We start from the raw sequence: 19,065 nt of genomic DNA, 5'->3' as shown, positions 1-19,065 counted from the left end.
GGGTCTTCACAAGCTATTCAAATGATCTTGGTCAGAGACCTAAAGATTAGGTCACCTATCCTAATCCCCACCATATTCAAATGATGAAGGTGGATTTCCAGGCCCAGTCCTCTTTCAAGGATGGCAAGTTGTGCTTTGATCATGACTTCCCCCAGCAGGCAATCACACATCATGTAAACCACTCTCTCAGTCCTGGGTATAGATGCTTCCCTAGTGGCAAGGAGAATGGAGCCTCCTTATCCACCTCCCCAAATCAACGACTGATGGACACAAGGTGCAAAAGGCTGGTGTGACTCTGCAGTGTGGTTTGTGTCCTGGAGTCCTTCCCTGTGGGTCAGATGAAGGCTGATCTGAGCAGATCCCTGCTCAGAATCTGTCCTTTCCCTGTGTGGCTTCAATCCTTCTTTTACAGGTCATTCCTAAAGTGCACATCCCCCCAAATCACCCAATTCTTGTCTCAGGCTCTGCTTCTAAGACAGTGGATTTAGTGTCAGGATCTTTCTCAACACAGAGCACCAGATTCTCAAAATAGTAAGTTTTACCAGTGGTCTATCACAAACTTATTTTAGGCAAGTCACTCAAGCCCTCTGGTGACGGACAAGATAGTCCCCAAAGGCATTCCTGCCTCACTCCCTTGCCCATCTGCCAAGCCAATCCCAGCAGGGGAAGCAGTCAGACCAAGCGAGGACAGAACTGAACATCCTGCCCAAAGGAAAAGCGCTGGGAGCCATCCTAGTCTCTCCTATTTTATTATAGGACATGTTGGGGAGGGAAGAGGCAAAGGGGTAACAGGAGGGTGGCGGGAGGCCCTCCCCAGCTGGGGACAGGCAGAGGCAGCTGATAAAGATTCAGGAAACCCAAGCAATTAGCCCTTAGATGGGACCAGGATTGTGATGTGGAGCAGGCCCCCTGGGAGCAGCAGGAAGAGACGAGCTTGCTGGGCAGGGAGGCCAGGCCTCTGCTGAGGCCAGGAGGTTTGGGGATGTGCCTGGCAAGATGGTGGAGGTACTGGCACCCCCTCCCGCTGTGAGGGGCATAGGACAGAGAACCTGGCTGCACTCAGTGGCTCACGCCGCTTTGTTCCAAGTTTGGTCTAAAGATCAGAGGGAATGAGTCATGATAATTTGAAAGGCGTTCTTTTCCACCTCAGGGAACACAGGCAGGGAGAGAAGTGGGGTACAATGTCAAGGCACCCCCAAATCGAGACACAGGCTTTGGAGTCATGTGGGTTTGTGTCTCAGTTCCATACTGAGTGACCATGAGCAAGTCACTCCACTTCCCTGAGACTCAAGCTTCTTCATCTGTTATCCACCTCACAGTTTTGTTGTGAGGATTAAATGGGAAATACTGCCTGAGAAAGAGAAGGGTCTAGATAACTGGCTGCTATTGTTATACCTGGTACAAAAAGGAGCCTCATGGGAGTGCTCCCTGGGCAGACAGGGCGCCTCAGCTGGAGGCCGGGAGTGTCCCAGGAATGGCCCTCCTGCTTCCTCTGCCAGGTCTGAGGTTGAGCCCCTGAAGGGAGAGAACTGGAGGGCACAGGGGATGGCTGACTTCAAGGCTTTAATGGAAGTAAGTCCCAGGTGCTCCCGGGCCTGGTGGAGGGCGGGCGGGAGAGAGCTGGGGTATTCTGATCCTCTGAGGATGTTTTCAACAGCTGGAGGACAAAGGGAGGGACGTTCTTCCCACACGCGCAACTGCAGGGACATCAAGCTGGACCCATCCAGGATTTCGGATCCAGCCGTCATGGGCGGCTGCTGGGGAAGCCCGTGCCCCTTTCTCCTCAGCACTGGGGTTATAAAAAATACCTATAAAATGTGAGAAAGTTCATATAAAAACACTTTTGTCCCATGTATAAAAAAAGACTGGCTGTGGTCAGTGGCTCAGGAAGTGGACCAAGGCCTCGAGAGTGGCCAAGGAGAGTCAGTGGCCACCCAGGGATAGACGAGCTGGTCTGAGGAACCCCTGGTGGCCGGGACAGCGCTGGCTCTGGGGGAGGCCGTTCTTTGGCTGGGCTACATTTCTATGGAGTCAGGGTCTGTGGGGTAAGAGATGTGATGGGGACACTGGCTCTAGCAGTCCTGCTGTGACCCTGTGCTGGGCAGGTGGTGGGAGAGCCCTAGCCCTGGGCCTCAGGCAGGATCCTGCTTCACCATAAACTCCCTGGCCCCTAATTAGGTTCGGGAGCCCTGCTGTCAGGTCTGTCCCGCCGTCTGGAGAGCGGCAGAGCCACAGGGGGTTTCCACCTGCAGGAGGGCCCTGCACGCAGGCTCCAGAAGGCTGTCTCCAGCTGAGCCTGACCCCAGCTGGGGACATCAAGCACAGGAGAGCAGCCCAGGGTATGGCAGGAAGGAAGCTCTGCAGACAGCCTGGTCCCTGGCCAGGTCCTTGGTGCTTCCTTCAGGAGAGGAGGGCCCCCGTCTTCCTCAGCCACTCCTCCCCACGGGGCCAGGGTCGGGGAGGTCCAGGGAGGTCAGGGGCCCTCGTTGGGAGAGCCCAAGCGGCACCTGGAGAATGGGTAGGGAAGGGCGGATGGTGGCACCAGAGATCACAGTTCATTGGCCCCATCAGCTCAGACCGCCTCTTATCTACCCATGTCATTGAGGCAAAGATAGGGTGGCTGCCCTCAGCTGACTTCAAGCCCACAAAGCAGCCGAGGAGTGGAGTGGGCATGAGGAGGGTCTCAAGTCTGAAACGGGCCAAGGTCCACTCTGGCTCTGAGGCACGTGGGGCCTGTCCACCAGGTCCCACCCAGCCTGGCTTCCCACCAGCCTAGCAGACACTAGGGATGGAGGTGGGGCAGGCCGCGCCTGAGTCCCTCCTTCAAGAACTGCATGTAGGTGGCTGTGGACGGGTCTTCAAAGGTGGAAGAGAAGCTGAAGACGTTGTTCTCGACATCCTCAGGTTTCATGGAGGTGATGTCCAGGAAGTAGTTGGCATTGATGTGGTGGACCTGGGAGAAGGCTGTGTGAGGAGAGCTGGGAGGCCCTGGGCTCTGCTGCCCGTGCTGGCTCAGGAGAAGCAGCCACTCGCAAGCCTCCGCCATGGGCTCTCCCTGCTCCTGGGACCCCAGGACCCCACGGTCACTTCCATCAAAATGCCCAGCACCCCATGGCCTGCTTCCCATCTGCCTCTTGCTCTACCCAGTGAGCACCATGCGGCAGGGCAGTTTCTTGACCTTTCTGCAAAGAGCCTGGCACAAGTGGGTGCCTGGTAAGTGAACGAACAAACGGAACAACTGACAGACTGACCACCTGCCCAACCCACTGACCAGTGAGACAGTGCCCGCCGGACAGAGCCCTGTCTGCTCATCTTGGTGACCCCAGGACGCTGGCCTGCAGTAGGCTTCACGTGGTGGGAGCCAGTGATGGTGTGGGCTGCCTGGCTGACCCCCAGGCCTTTCCTCCCTGGTCCCTGACAGTTTCAGCCTCCTGCCCGCTGCCCTGTCCTCACCAGCCTCTCATGGACACCTCCTCCACACCAGCCCCAGTTCCTGCCCTCGGACCACCCCCAGCCTGGGAACTGGAGGCAGCGGACCACCCTCCTACAATAAGCAGAGTGGCACCAGCTAGCCGTGGGACCCGAGGACGAGGGTGGCTTCCAGCAGGGGAGCTGGAGCTTCTGAGGCTCGCAGGTAAACCTACTTCCAAAACACCTGCTCTTCCTATTTGTCTGCAGCTTTCAGAAAGTTTTGAGCCTCTGAAATGTCTGTGCCCCGCTCTCTTGGTTTGTAAAATGGGCACTGAAGTGGGCATTCCACGGTGCACGCCTGGGATCCCAGGGACTCAGGAGGCTGGAGCGGGAGGATCACAAGTCTGAGAGCAGCCTGGAAAACCTAGTGAGACCTTGTCTCAAATTAAATTGTAAACAAGAGCTGGGGATGTAGCTTAGCGGAAGGGCATTTGCCTGGCACGTACGACACCCCGTTTTAATCCCCAGCACGGAAGACACACAGCCAGGATGCTGACGATCATCCACCTCCAGAGCTGTGGTGAGGACGTGGACGAGGCCACGGGAGGGCCCTCAGAAGTAGGGTCTGGACGCTTGGCTCAGGCCAGGCCCTCCCCTGGTCCTCTTGGCCACAGGGCCCTGCTCCTGCTGCCCCACCCCCAGGGCCAGGGCCAGCGGTAATGGTTGGAGGAGCTTCCCTCCAGGCTGGGCTTCTGTCCACTCAACCGGTCTCCTTCATCGGGGATGTGCTGACGCACTACTGGGCTGCTCACTGCCCTGCAGCCCCAAAGGCTGTCGAGGGCCCACTCTCGCCAGAGTGTCCTAGCCCGCATGGCAGCTCCGAGCTGTGAATGGCGAGGTTCAGACTGGCTAAGAGACCAGCTCAAGGCTTCACGGCCCGAGGTGGTGCCCGAGGAGCCTGCACAGCTGTGCCCCTGCCCACTGCCCCGGGCCCCGGGCCTACCACAGTGCCGTTGGGCAGGCAGATCATCATCTCCACCGGGAAGCTGTACTTCTCCAGGTGCAGGCCAGCCAGCTGCCTGTGGGACGGGTTCTCCTGGTTGCTCTGTGGGGACAGTGCACGCTCCTGATATCTGGGCCCGCAGCACTGTCCCGGGGGCTCCCACAGGCCGCTTCCTCCACTCACCTGCAGGTCCTCGAGCTCCTTCACCAGGGACCAGGTGCTGATGAAGCTCTCGTTGAGGAGGGCAAGGATGGGCGAACTTTCCAGGACAGTCTCCCGGAGAGTCCGCCCTGAACCTGTGCAGGTAGACCATGTCTTACTGGGGTTTTCTATCAGCAACGATCTTGCTTTGAGTAAGCCTCATAGACTGAAGAATGGTCTCTGCATCCAGGTGAAGTTACAGATTCAATGGGTAAGTGCTGAATAAATGGTAGTTGGGATTAACATCAACCACACACTGACATCTGGGTTCAGATTTGGGGTGGGTTCTACCCGGCCCAGGGATTGAAGACAGTAACACCTTCATAGATTCACTGAACTCTGTGTGCCCCAGGGCCTTTGTACAAGCTGTTCTACACAGAACCCTCTTTCTCCTGCAACCTGACAAAACTCCTAATCATCCTTCAATGTTTCAGCTTAAATGTCACTTTCTCCACCTTCTTTGACCCCCTGCCATGCTCTTGTACCAGTCTGGCCCTTGCCTGGCACAACACTCACCATACTTGTGCTTACTTGTTCCACATCTGCCTTTGCACTACACTGTGGGCTGCCAGTGCCTGGCCTACCCCTTGGCACACCAGGTGCCCAGAATGTTTGCTGAGGGAGCAGATGGAGGCAGGGCATGTTTACTCCTGTCCGAACCCACTGCTGGGCTCCTGCAGGTCTCAGGTGGACTTCCTGAATAAGAAGCCCAGCCCAGCCTCGGCACCACCTCCCTCAGTGCGGACATCACTTTACAGCATGGCGCGTCCACATGGTCTTACAGCTCTGGGAGGTGAGCGTGTTATCCCACCTGCACTGAGGAGAAAACCGAGGCTCAGGTCTTTACTCCGCCAAGGTCACGACACCGAAAATGGCTGAGTTTGAGCCCAGTGTGCAGGGCCCTCCCTCTGCCCCAGGTGGAGTCCCACTGGCTCCAGCAGGGCAGCCTGTGCCCCGGCTTCCCGCCCCCCACTCTAAGTGAGGCCCCCGCTGCTTCCCTTAGAGCTGCCCAGCCTCCTCACCTCAGCAGGACTGGTCGTCCAGGGCCCCCCACAGGAGGATCGAGTGCACCAGCTTGTTCTCGGCCTTGGCTCGGTCAAAGGCCTCCGTGAATGGCAGGTAGGTGACCTAGGGTCAAACCGCAACAGAGCCGTTCCGGGCTGTGAGCACAGCGTGTTGGTTGCGTGGATGTGCATGGCGTGAGTGTGTTTGCGTGCATGCACATGTTTAGGCCCATGTCTGCAGGGGTGTGGAGGGTGCTGCTGGGCTGGGGACACTGCTCCTGGCCAGGGAGGCCACCTGCCCTGGCTGCAGCCCCAGCAACCTGCCTGCCCACATTCCTCCTCCACAGCTCCACCTCAGCCACGCAGTCTGGCTTGGCCTCCGCCTGCCCAGCCTCACCTTCTTGAAGGGGTACATGGCCACCTCCAGACGCCGGGCGGCCTCCTCCCAGCTCAGTTCCTGCTGCCACCTGATCTCCTCAAACACAAACTGGAGGGGCTCCCCCGAGGGCTGGCGGCTGTCGATCACGTTGCCATCCTCGTCCAGGATCACTGAGGGCACCGAGGGGCCCATGGCTTCAAGCTCCATCTGGACCAGAGGTCAGCCATGAGGGATGCCCAGACCTGGGCCCTCAGACCTTCAGGGACACCGCACTCAGCACAGAGGTGGGAGCTGAGGCCCTGGGGAGGGCAGGGCCCGCAGTGCAGCTACCTGGTGGGGATCACCTGTGTGCTCACCTGGGGTATGTAGCCGATGTCCACCTCCATGCTGCTGCTCTCACTGGCCCCGTACAGCCACTCCATGTCCACGTTCAAAGACCTGGGATGGCCAGGGCAGAGCACTATCATCCAAGCCCATCACCTATACACCCTGCTTAGCACGAGCTGCCCATTTTACAGATGAGGACACTGAGGCTTTGCACGGTGAATCTGTGGCCTCGGAGCCACTGGGATTCTGAGCCCAGAGCCTGGGACCTCTCCTTTCCCCAGGCTGCCCCTCCTGAGTCACTGCAACCACAGCCACGGGCACCGCCCTGGACAGCTCACGAGGGGCTTCCACAGCACACCTCATGTGCTGCCCATGACCTTCAGGGCAGAGGGATGGCCAATGCCTGCTGCAGGACAGAGCAGGGCAGGAGCGAAAAACAGGCACTGGGCGGTTTGCCAGCTCCAGTGGGCGGCAGGCAGCCTGATAAGTGCAATCTGCAGATCTGCCGCCTGGGGGCGCCCCAGGGCTGATGACCGAGCACCTCTGCTGCAGGTGAGGAGGCGCAGGTGAGCAGGCGCAGGTGAGCTGGGTGCTGGATGTCTGTCCTTTCCTCCAGTCCAGGACTCTCGCCCCGACTGCCTGGCGGCCTCCCCAGCCTGGGCTCAACCGGAAGGGCCGGCGCTCCTTGCTGGGGGCGGGTGGCAGCTGTGCTTCCTGCTCACTCTCCCCCTGGCCTGGGTGTCCCTGCCCTACCTCTCTGGAGAGGGAGAGAAGCCCACTAAGTGGCCACTTGCTATCACAGAGGAATTTCTTGAAGTCAGGCCTTCCCAGGTCCCCTGTGCTGCTGATGGGTGGCTGACCCTGAGCAGATGAGGTGGACAGGCAGCTGGTAGCACAGCGTTGTCCCGGAAGGCCCTGTGCCAATGGAGGGCCGGTGTGCGGACCTTCACATGTGCTCTTCCTCTGTCTGGAACTCTCTTCTGCCCCAGGTCTCTACTTAGATGTCGCTTCCTCTGGGAAGCCTTCCTGGACTCCCCAGCAGGGGTCCTGCCAGCTGCTGGCCTTCCCCTGGGTGGCGTGAGCAGGCAGTGGTTACGGGTCTGTCAGCCTCGGAGGACAGGCGGGGAGGCAGCAGCTTTAGGGAGAGGCTGCAGCTGCCGCAGTGGGTGGAGGCCAGGCCCAGTGAGTGCCCTGTCAGCTGCTGCCCACAGCCTCCTTCCACAACAGCTCCAGGCCCCTCGCAAGAGGTGGCCCTGAGGCGCAAGGGAAGGGGCAGAGTGCAGGGTGCCTCTGGACAGCTCTGCTTTGAGTGCCAGAGTTGGGAAGGGATGGACCGCAGCTGGGTGCCGAGGCTGGGCCAGACCCCGCTCCCACCTGTGATTGGGCACGAAGAGCCGGAAGTCACGGACATGGGCGGCATCTTTGGAGAGGATGATGTGGCCCGTGAACTGGCCCGGGGAGAACCAGAAGGGGAAGTCCGGAGGCTCACTGAGCTGGAACTCGGCGTGGATCCTGGGGGAACAGAGTCTGCTAAGCCAGAGCTCCCCTAGCTTCCCCCAGTCCTGGGAGTCTTGTGGGAGAAGGCTGGACGGTGGTGGGCGGAGGAGGACACGGCCCTGTGGACACTGCTGTGCTGATCCAGAGAGCCCGAGGCCACAGGCAGGAAGCGGTGGAGCTGCGGCCCTCAGGCCAGGCCCTCCCTGGCCAGCACTATACCTTCTGCAATGCCCTGAAGTTGCTCGCCACCGCAGGGGTGCTCACCGGAACATCACGGTGTAGTAGGAATCACTGATGGCGGTCAGGCAGGCCACAGCCCCCTGAGGGGCAAAGCGGGTCTTCACGAAGGGCCGAGGGTGGAACATGCTCAGGAGCCGGTGGATGATGACCTGGGGGATAGCAGTGGAGACCCCAGGCTGACTGCCTAGCCCTGCTGGCCCGGAAAGGCTGGGTAAGGTCCGCCCCGGATCTGAAGGCCCGGGGCCCTGGGGTGAGGGGGTCGAGTGCAGATGGGCAGGGCCCCGTCTCACCACGGCTGCCCTCACCTCCTTGCCCTTGGGCGGCGGTGGGTAAAAGCGGTTGTTGGACAGATAGCCGGTGAAGACGCTCAGCTCGCTGGGGACGATCCACCAGGGCTCGCCCAGCTCCTGACCGCGAGGGGGAAGGAAGGGCTGGAAGTGGCGGGCTGCAAACACTGCACTGGGCGATGCGGCCGCCGTCCAGCTGCGGAGGCCGGACAGGGCGAGGCGGGAGACCTGGGGTGGGTGAGGCCAAAGTTCTGGGTGCCGAAAACCACAGCTCTGGGGTTCCCTGGACCCCTGAGCCGGACCACAGGCCAAGGGGACAGGCCATAAGCTTGGCCCTGTTCTGCCAGAGAGAGGCTAACCCCTGACAGGTCCCCAGCTAGAGCAGTGCCCACCAGCCACCCGGGGAACAGCCCAGGCCAGAGCAGCTGGGGGACTGCCCAGGACTGGAACCCGTGGTGGAGCTGGGCCTCATGGGCCTCATGGGCCAGCAGACGAACTCCAGGCTGCCTACTCTCCCCAACCTTCCTTTCTACTATCTGATCCCGTGAGCCTCGCCTCCACCCTGGGGCTGATGTCCCACTACTGAGATCAGAGTTCGATTTTGGAGTCTGATGAGGGAGGCTGGTAACCATCTTTTGGATAAACTCTCTAATCAAGAGCAGGGTGAGGCCACAGGGAAGAGGAAGGAAGGCCATCTCTAGAGAGGGCCCTGCCTCAAGGGTGGTCTGCTCCACCCTGGCTGGGGACCTGGGGAAAGGCCTTCCCTAAGCCCAGCCCCACCATCTGATGAGCTGGTGGCAGGAGGGAGGCTGGGTCAGAAACCACAGGGCTGTCTGCTTATCACCTGCAGCTCAGAGGCAGGACCCTGGGGCAGCAGGGATGCCATCAGCCTTTGCTCCTCTTGTGTTTATGGGGTGCAGGCAGGAATCATGTCCCCTTGAGGCTTCAGCCACCAGGACAGTGAGTGCCTGGCACCCCCGGGGGAGCTCAGCCACCAGGGAGCTGCCCATCTCCTCTCCTCCCCGCCTCCAGAAGCCAGGCTCCATGGGAGGGCAGCGGCCGTGTGTGCTCCTGGGGCTGGACTGAACAAGCACGTTCCCAAAGCAGGGCCGGCTGTGTGAGGCCAGTGGCCTGCCCACCTGCCAGTCCTGCAGGCGGAAGCCAGAGAGGGGCCCTGGGTCTGTGAACTCTGCTAGGAAGAAGTGCCACCTCTGCTGTTTTCCCTGTGAGAGCAGGTGTGCTCCAGGTGCCTGCCCCCCCATCCTCTCCACTCTGGGGGACCTGCCTGCAGGGCTGCCATCGCTGTCAGCCCTCCCTCCACCCCAGGACTTCCTGTGACGTCAGACCTGAGCTTCCAGCCACTCACTGGACTTTCAGGACATCCCCTGGGCACCTCAACTTCGACTTTTCCAAACTGGTGTCATTTTTCTCCACTCCTATAGTTCCTGCTTGGGCAGGTGGCCCACCACACGCTGGTCACCAGCCAGCAGTGAGTCCTCCCCCTCCTGCTCCATCAGCAGCCACACCTGCCCTTCCTGCATTTCCCAGCATCCTCCGGGCTGCCCTTGCTCACCCACTCCACCTCCTCCCACTCCAGGAATGGGTCCGCTTGTCCCCACCCCTGCCTGTGCTAGCCACATGCCCGGCTGGGAGAGCAGGCAGCTGCTGAGGGGACTCTCTCATTCCAAAATCGGCAGTGGTATTTTGCTCCTGCAGAACAAAGGCCAAAGCCAGGCAGCAAGACCCTTCGCCGTCTGCAGCTTCTCTCCCAGCCCACCGACTAGGATGCCCTTGCATGTGCCCCAGATCCAGCCACTCCATCCCTCGGCCTCAGCCGACTGGCCTGGTACTTTCTGCCTTCAGCTCTGGTTCATGCTATGATGACATTTCAGCTAAGCAGGCATAACCTGGGCAAAGAAAAGGTTGTTCGTGGCACAGGGAACAGCACAGGAGAAGGCTCACTGCTGAAAGGTAGGCCAGTGATTTGGAAGACAGGCAGGCAGGAAGGCAGGAAGGCAAGCAGGAAGGCAGGTAAGAAGGGAGGAAGGAAGGAAGGCAGGAAGGCAGGCAGGCAGGAAGGAAGGCAGGAGGGAAGGCAGGAAGGAAGGAAGGAAGGAAGGAAGGAAGGAAGGAAGGACAGTGAGAGGAGCTGGCAGGAGGGGGTGGAGGGCGGGCAGGGTGGCAGTGGCTTTGGCCCACATGATGGGCTCACACAGTCAGGCGGGGGGCTGGCCAGCATCTCCTCCTCCTACCTTCTCCTCCTCCCCACCCTCCCCACAGCCCCTGCTAGGGTCTGAACCCAGGTCTAGTTCACTGGCCTTCAGCAGAGCACCAGTCGGATTCCCGGCACCCATTGAGAGGCCTGGGGGAAAGCCGCTGAGCAGGTCACCAGGGACAGTGGGGCAGCTGCATCCCGGGCTCAGCTGCACCGGCTGACCGTAAGGCTGAACCCTCTGCCCAAATGGCGGGCCTCTGCCCGGTGTCACTCCCTCCAATGAGCCGCCCCAGACTCCCCCACCTGGGGTGAGGGCTCATGCTTCCGTCCTGCTCCCCACCAGACTGCGAACGTGGACAGCAGAAACAGCATCAAGGTTTGGGACCCTGGGGCCCGGCAGGGGGCTTGGCGCAGTGGGAGCTGACAGGAAGGAAGGAGGGAAGGACAGAGTGGTCCTCAGCAGGGAGCCCTTACAGGTGGTCCTGCTCTCTGTGGTCCTGTGCGTGGGGCCGCCCCTGCCCCGACTCACCCCCAGGAACCCATCTTTGCTCTTGGTCATAGTCTCTGGGAGCAGAGGTTGGAATCGGGCTTCTATGGTGAGCGTCTCCTCGGTGGGGTCAGGGGTCAGCTCCTCCTCCTCGTAGCTGGTGGCAGGTGTTGACCCTGTGAGACACAGATGGCTGCAGAGGTCCTGCCCTTAGGCTACAGGGCCTCACTTCTCTCAGGACACCCCAGCAGATGACAAGGAGAGCAAGGTTCGGAGCAGGGATAGTACTTAACAACCGCCAGAGGCAGAGAACCACATTATCACCAGCTCCATTTTACAAAGGAGAAAGTGGAGGATCAGGGAGGTGAAGTCACTTCCCCAGGATCACAAAGCCAGGTAGTCAGGGAGTCAGGATTCAAACCCAGGCCTGTTTTACCCTCAATCATGATTGCTCATGACCCTCTTCTGCATCTTGGGGGACTGCAAGGGGCTCAGTCAAGGAAATCAGAGTAAAGTACAAAGGCAAGAAATCGAATCCGGCTATGGTTGGTGTCATGGCAAGAGCAATGGATGGAGGAAGGAGACCCTCTCACCCTGCTGTCTGGGTGACCTGGTTGCCCTCTATACAAGGAGGGCTGGTCTGGCAGCGGCTGAACTCGATTCTCGGGTCTTCTGCTTAGACACTTGCCAAGTCTGTCATCCTTCGGCGCAGAGGGGGTGATGACCAGGGCTTAGGAGAAAGGAAGCCGGTTTCGGGAGGAATGGACACTAGGCCCTGCAGCCGGGAATAGGCGGAGCTGTCCTGTCTGCTCTCCAGGGCAGGTTCCAGGCACAGAAGAAGCCTGGCATCTGGTGACTTCGTGACCTGCTGGCAGGCTGAATGGGTGCATCACAAGCAGCTCTCAACCAGAGGCGCTCAGAATCACCCAGAAGCCTCTTCAGAGCAGGTGCCTGGAACTCACCTGGAACCCACTGAGTCAGAACCTTACAGGGATAGAAGCAGGAAACTGCCCTTTTAATTAGCACTCCCAGCTGCTCCAGATGTGAATCTGTGTTCTAGAAAATCACCATTATTGGGCTGTGGATGTAGTTCCGTGCTACAGCACTTGGAGGCAGAGGGTTAGGGGAGGATCACTGATTATTTCTCTATTTGTAAGTCAACGTGGTAAAACTTTCTAAATAGCAGTCTGGAAACTTGAGAGGAAGAGAGCGGTAAGAAAATGCAGGGTTACTAGTCCGCCTTCCTTACTCAATCATTGTAGTGGTACCACAGAAAATGGTTAAGAATAATACTCAAGTTAGCAGGGCTTGCTGGTGCAGTCCCAGGTATCCAGGAAGCTGAGGCAGGGGGATCATTTGAGGCCAGGATTTGAGGCCAGCCTAGGCAACACAGTGAGATCCCATTTCTTAAAACTAAATGGTCTGGGTGTAGCTTAGTGGCGCAGTGCATGCCTATCTTGCACAAGGTTCTGGGTTCAATCCCAGCACCGCAACAAAACACCACACCCTCAGCATTTTATAGCCCTTTATTTATTTTTTAATAAAAGGTTAATTCCTGAATTGTAACACTTGTTCATTATGGGCAATTTATAAGAACTGTAAGGCATAAAGCAGAAAATTACATACACTTTTAACTCTACCAACTACAGAGAACTGTTTGCCTCTATTTCTTGCTTAGAGTTCATTTGTCTATTGCACATTTACTCTTTGATTTCACAAAACATCATCCGTTTTTGCACTCACAGTCTAGAGGCAATGAAGGTATGCTTTTCCATTGATGGAAATTTATGTGGAAAAAATAAATATAAAGTGCTCCTGAGCCCAGCAAGCTTTGCTAACATGTCATTATGAGGGAACTGTGGCTCTCTGGCCATAAAAAAGGACAAGGAGGTGGCTGTGCAGAGGCTCAGGGAGCACATGCAGAGTAAGAGGTCAAGGCCAAGTCAGAACGGATGGCCTTTGACCTGCTCACCCGCGTTCATAGCAGAACTGCCTGCCCCTGAGGGACATGGATACAAGGCCATTGCAGCAGATTTGCATTTTCACCTGACCTTCCTCCTCTACCAGTGACCACAGGTCACTCACCACTCATCCCTGAAACCCAGAAGCCATGATAGTGCTCTGGTACTTCTACCCGCGAGGCAGCTGGCATCTGTCTCCTGGCTCTCAATGGGTGAGAACAAGTGGGTAACAACTGGGTGCCCAAGACCATAAGTTGGAGAAATGTCATAAGAGGTTGGAGGGAAATGGACGTAGAGTTGGGACAGTGGTGGAGCTGTGCGACAAACAGGAATGTGTTAGCCCCTCTGGCGTGGAGTGTAGCTCAGCAGTGAAGTGCTTGCCGAGTGTGTGTGTGAGGCCCGGGCTCCACATCTCCAGCACCAGTGGGGGAAAAGAAGAGTTTCAGCTCCTCATCTAACCACTAGTTGTAGCTAGACAAAGATGGACAGCAAGGTGCTCTAAAAGCACCAAGGCTGAGATTCAGGTCAGTGACAGTCACAGCTCCTGTCTATGGACTGCTAAATATAGGTCACTTTGCATACATCTGGGACCATCAAACCTACGAGCTCGTGCAGGACCCTGGAGCCAGACGGCCAGGTTCTAATCCAGCTCTCCACTCTTCTAGCTTGGGCAAGTAGGTAAACCCACCAGTGGTCTCCCAAATTACAGACATCAGGATCCTGAGTGTCCATCTCTCCCGGCTACTGTGAGGTTTAAAGAAAAAACCAGGGGAAGTGCTAAAGGGACCAGTGGCACCAGGAGGTAGTCAAGGAATGCTAACTAGTACTATTATTAACAAATGTGGGGACAGACAACAGTGCCAGAGCCAGAGCCAGAGGCCCATGGCCCCAGAGACCACTGTGTTCTTCCACTAGAGGTGCTGCTCCAATGAGTGGCCCGCCTCCCAGCCCCCAGCCTCTCTGGTACCTGTCAGTTTTTCAGCAATGGGTTTGAACTCCTCAGGGCTGATGTACATGTCTCCGTCAGTGTCCAGCGAGGAAAAGAGAAAGAGGCCTTCTGTCCCCAGGGCCTTGCGTGCTGACTCCTGCTGGGGAGGAAGGCGCTGGGCTGAGCCCCGGTTAGATGCCCCAATCTCCCTATTCCCAAACAGGAACTGCTTGCTGATGCAGCAGCTCCGGCCACCTCTTCCAGGGGTCTCTCCATACTTCCCAGTCCATTTGTCCAAATGTCATCCCTGAACTGCCCTGAGTCCCCTGTCCCCTTTCCAGTTGCCCTGTCCCTGCTTCACTCTGCCTTCATCTGCTGTCCACTGAGTCCCTCTCCATCTGCCTCTATCCCCACCTTCCTGACCCCCTCCATCTGGCCCTGTCCTGCTTCACCCACTTCTTGCCACTGTCCTCTCCTGCTTCCCTTCCCACATCTCTGCTCCCCCGGCCCCCTTCCAGATTCCTTCCGTCCCAGCTCCACTCTGCCTTTGTCTGCTGTCACTGTCCAGGGCGCCCCTCTCCACTGCCCGCTCCAGCCCCAGCCCCTGGCTCTCCCCGGCCAGTCTTCCACCTCCGCCCCACAGCCCTTCCAAGTCTGCTGAGCCCGGAGCCCCGTCCTCCCTCCCGCCCGCCCCGCCGTCCTGCCCGCGTCCTCCCTCCGCTCCTGCCTCCATCCCCGCGCCGGGTCCCCTCCCTCCCGCCCGGCGCAGCGCCCCGCGTTCCCGGCCGACCTGGCGCGCGGCCGCCTGGGCCTCGGCGAGGAGGAGCAGGCAGGGCCCGGCAGCGGCGGCGGCGGCGGACGGAGGCCAGACAGGGCTCCGAGGAAGCGCCCGGGCGCCGGGCGCGGCGGACCGCACCGGAATGCTAGGGCGGAACGGACAGGGCCGGGGATGCTCCGGCGGCCCCGCGTTCCCCTGGCCGGGCCCGGCCCATGGCTGCGGATGGCGGCGACCCGGGCGCCTGATAACGGGCCGCGCTGGGCGGGGCCGGGCCGGGGCGAGCAGGCAGGGGCGGGGCACGGAGGCCGGGGCGGGGCCGGGGCGGGGCCGGAGGGCGTGGTCGTGGCGCGGGGGGCGGGGCGGGCGAAGGGACCACCCTGTTCCCCAGGCCCCTACCTGCGTCCCGCCTCCTTCCTGGATGTCCCTACCCGAACCCAGACCAGGCCTTGGGGTCCATTTTGCCTGCGCAGCCCAGAGGCTGGGGCAGGGACAGAGAAGGGGCTGGGGCCGCCTGTGGGAGAACCCCAGGTGTCCCGCAGCACCTTTGGGCCACCAGGGCCTCGGGTCCGCCTCCGTTGACAGGGAGGAGGGAGGCCATCGGAGGACAGGTCTGTGGTCTAGCAGCTGGTGGGATGTGCAGACTGCAGACCCGGGCGGTGGTAGGACTCTGTGAGTTACTAGGCACCCTCGCCTCTGGGACCGGGCATGGCACAGGACTGGTTTATCTGGAGAATGCTTGGCATGCTTGCAGGAGGTTCTTGGGAATGGAGGCCAGTGGAGTTTGAAAAAATATTTCCCTGGCTGTCAATGCCCAGAAAGTCCCGGTTCCTGCCAGGCTCCGTTCCATTATATTCAGGTCCCTGGAGGCCGTGGGTGACTCTGTCACTTGACCCAGGGGCGGAAACAGCACTCCTTGGAGATCACTGCCAATTTCCAGGTGAAAATTTCCACCTGTCAGGTCTACAAGTCGCTTCTATGTGTCAGACAAATTGGGTGATTTATGGCATTATCTCATTTTGGTCGGGCCACCTGATGGGGTAAGGATTACTTATTTCCTTTTTAAATGAAGGAGGCTGAGCGCTGGCCTCTGGGTCTCTCTGAGTCCAAATCTGTTGCCATCCGGCTCTCAGGCATCACAGGGAATGGCCCTCCTGACTGAGCTGGGAGCGGTGGGCAAGCCTCTACTGCTGCTTCTGTCCTTGGCAACGGGCCTCGACTGCCATGCAGGCAGGGCCCGGCCTTCTCAGCACCTATGCAGGGCGTGGCCCATGGCAGGTGCTCCACACTGACCCTGCCCTGTGTCCTGGCCCCATGTCCTCCCAGGGGCCACTGAGGGCTTGGCATCTGGTGTTGGCTTCCCAAGGATTCCAAGGATTCTAATGTCTGGGGACACCCTGAGTACCACAGATGCTATTCCATTTCACCAGGAAGGAAAACTAACAGCACAAAACCGGTCAGGGGGGAAGATGCATGAGTCAAGGCCCCTGGAAAATAAACCAGGGACATTTTCTTTTATATTTGCCTTTTGTTAAAGACGCAAACACCCTATTGATCTCTGCTGTCCAGTGCTAAAGGGATGTCCTGGGACTTGCAGGGGTGTGGAAAGGACATCTCAAAGTTCAGGGGGCACAGAGCAGGACGGGTTTACAAGACTTGGCTCAGATCAGCGAGCCTTTGAGGAGAGGGTGGATCTGGGAGACAGTGGATCTGGGAGACAGCCGCTCTGGGCACTGACCGCGGAGCAAGGCCTGTCTCCCCCTGGTACATACCCTTCCAAGCAGAGCTTGCCTCCGATTCCAGGCTCTGATTGGACCTGTAGAGTAGCTTCCTTGGAACTCATTCATTTTTCCATCAACAACAAATTTATTGAAGGTCTACTCCGGTCTCTTCTGGAGATCAGGGATCCATCAGAGAACAAAATGGCCTCTGCTCTTACAGACAAGTCAGTGGGCCCTGTGACCCCTGTCCCATTGTGTGCCCTGAGAGGGAGGCATGCAGAGGCAGGGCCTCTTGACTGTCAGCAGGGCTCAGAAGAGGCTGTACAGAGCAGAGGTCCAGCGGACTGGAGGTCCAGAGGTGGCCAGTCACAGCCCGTGGGGAAGAACGTTTCTGGAGGTGGGAAGAGCAGAGGCAGAGGTCCACAGGTATGGAGCGTCCATGGCACTGCAAGGACAGGCCATGGATTCAAGCAGAGGGACCCGGGGCAGTGTGAAGGGAGAGGAGAGGAGAGACAGGCTGGGGCTCTGGCCAGCTTGAAAAAAAGTCTGGACCTTCTCCTTGAGACAATGTGGAGTCCCCAGAAGAGAGGGACATGCAGACATGGCTGCAGACTTCTGGGTGTGGGCCTCTCCTCCCACTGTCCTGCTTCTGCCTGGAGGTAGGGAAGTTTTGATCCCCACAGTCCTTGTGCAGAGTCAGCAAACGCTCCAGGCCACTCCACCCACCCAGGAAGAGGGAGGCCCTGACCTCATAGCACCCATAGTAAGGAGGCAAGGGGCTTTGTCTCTCCAGGACCTGATCTCTCTCTCTCTCTCTCTCTCTCTCTCACACACACACACACACACACACACACACACACACACACACACACCCTGCCTACCGTTTTTCTACTTCCTGGTTGTCTGCGGTGGTGGACTCATTAGACAGGAACAAGCGTTTCTCCTGCAGGGGGCGCTGCTGCTCTCCAGTTTTCCACTCCATCCCCCCAGGGTCAGTGAACCAAGCAGAGGGCCACTTGGCTTTCTTTTTTTGTTTCTCTTCTATTGTTTGGGACCCTGGAGAGATAGGCAGTTTCTCCTAACCCAACCCCTAACATCTTGGCGGCCAGTGACTAGACCAGCACGTGAATGTGAAGCCAGGTGTGGTGGTGCATGTCTATAAGCAGCAGCTCAGGAGGCTGGATCCAAGTTCAAGGCCAGACTCAGCAACCTAGCCAGGCCCTAAACAACTTAATGAGACCCTGTCTCAAAATAAAAAAGAAAAATGACTGAGGATGTGGCTCAGTGGTAAAGTGCCCCTGGGTTCCATCCCTAATGCCCTGCCTTCCCCCTCGGAAGAGACCAGTGTTTGGGAGTGAAGTGTCACTCTGGGAAAGTGAGGCTGCCAATGACATGGCAGAAATAGCGTAAGCATGCCTGGACCAGGTGAGCCTCACAATAAGCTGAGAACCTACTATGTGCTGGGAACTCTCCTAGGCCCCAGGAACGCAGTAGGGATGAAGTAAGGAAGACAAATGGACAAGGAGCTGAATATTCTACCAGAGGGAGGGAGGTGACAAACATACCAACAAGATAACCTCAGTTATTGGTTAGTGTGAAGGGGTAAGGGCGCTGCGGTTCAGAGTGACACAGGCAGCGGGTGGACCACTTTGGCTAGAAGATGACATTTACATTGCAAACTGAATGCAAAGGATCAGCCAGCTATGTGAAGAATGGAGGAAGGCGCATTCTAGGTGGAAAGAAGAGGGGACAGCAAGTGCAAAGGCCCTGAGGCAGACACAGGCATTCAAGAAACTGAAAGAAGGCAGCATGAGCTATGGGAGAATAATAGTGGGAACATTTGGAGACAGAGGCTGGGGCATCAGGACTCTTGCAAGCACAATGACAGATTTCATTTTACATATGATGCTAGACCATTGTAGGGTTTTAAGCAGCAGGTGTATCACATTTTTTAAATGTATCACATTTTTTAAAAAGAACTTTCTAATAACCCAAAAGCTTAACCCCCCAAATTTCCATTGCTAAGTGAACAAAATGTGGTATATCTCCCTCTACAATGGATATTATTTGGCGTTTAAGAGGAAGGATGCATAACTGTGGTTGGCCCAGTTAAACCTCAAAAGTGTTACGCTGAGTGAAAGAAGCCAGACACGGAGACCACAGACCATAATACTCTGCATTGTGAGATGACTGGTGCAGGCCCGTCTGTCCAGGCAGAAAGCGGATGTGGGGTGGGGTAGAGGGAGGCGGAGGAGCGACTGCCGATGTGTTTCTTTCTGGGGTGGTAAAGTCTGAAATTCCCTTCTGGCCATGGCTATACAACCCCTAGTGTATGAGTGTATTTAAAAAGCCACATCAGTCCAATGCCACCAATGGGTGGATTTTTTTTTTTTTGTCAGCATCTAAATGAGATCCTGATAAAGCTTTTCGAAGGACCTTTCTGGTGTCTGGTGTAGGTGAGCAGGAGAGGAGAGCGGGAGCCGGGAAGCTTGTGCGGTCCCCAGGTAGGAGAGGACCTGGGCTCACCCGGCAGGCCTTTGGAAGGGGTAGGCAGTGACTAGAGATGGGTTAGAGGTGGACGGGGAGGGGACAGCCAGCGCCCGCGTTGGCTGTGAACTCAGGTGGCTGG

At 58.0% G+C, this 19,065-nt stretch overlaps 1 protein-coding gene across 1 annotated transcript; it reads right to left on the bottom strand.

Moving 5' to 3' along the window:
* Positions 1-1,667: 1,667 nt before the first annotated feature.
* Positions 1,668-17,418, bottom strand: SELENON (selenoprotein N; the record flags this gene model as incomplete). Its single annotated transcript, XM_079145516.1, has 13 exons — positions 1,668-2,953; positions 4,415-4,516; positions 4,598-4,710; positions 5,638-5,743; positions 6,017-6,205; positions 6,355-6,436; positions 7,700-7,837; positions 8,087-8,211; positions 8,368-8,577; positions 11,094-11,227; positions 13,980-14,097; positions 14,731-14,863; positions 17,318-17,418. 13 exons carry the CDS (start codon positions 17,416-17,418, stop codon positions 2,783-2,785), a joined length of 1,722 nt encoding a protein of 573 aa, XP_079001642.1. The 3' UTR covers positions 1,668-2,782.
* Between the last annotated feature and the right edge of the window lie 1,647 nt (positions 17,419-19,065).

Source organism: Sciurus vulgaris (assembly GCF_902686455.1).
Source record: "Sciurus vulgaris genome assembly, chromosome: 1".
Taxonomy (NCBI): Eukaryota; Metazoa; Chordata; class Mammalia; order Rodentia; family Sciuridae; genus Sciurus; species Sciurus vulgaris.
Note: the sequence above shows the minus strand (reverse complement) of the source record. Positions and strands in the feature narration are given on the sequence as shown.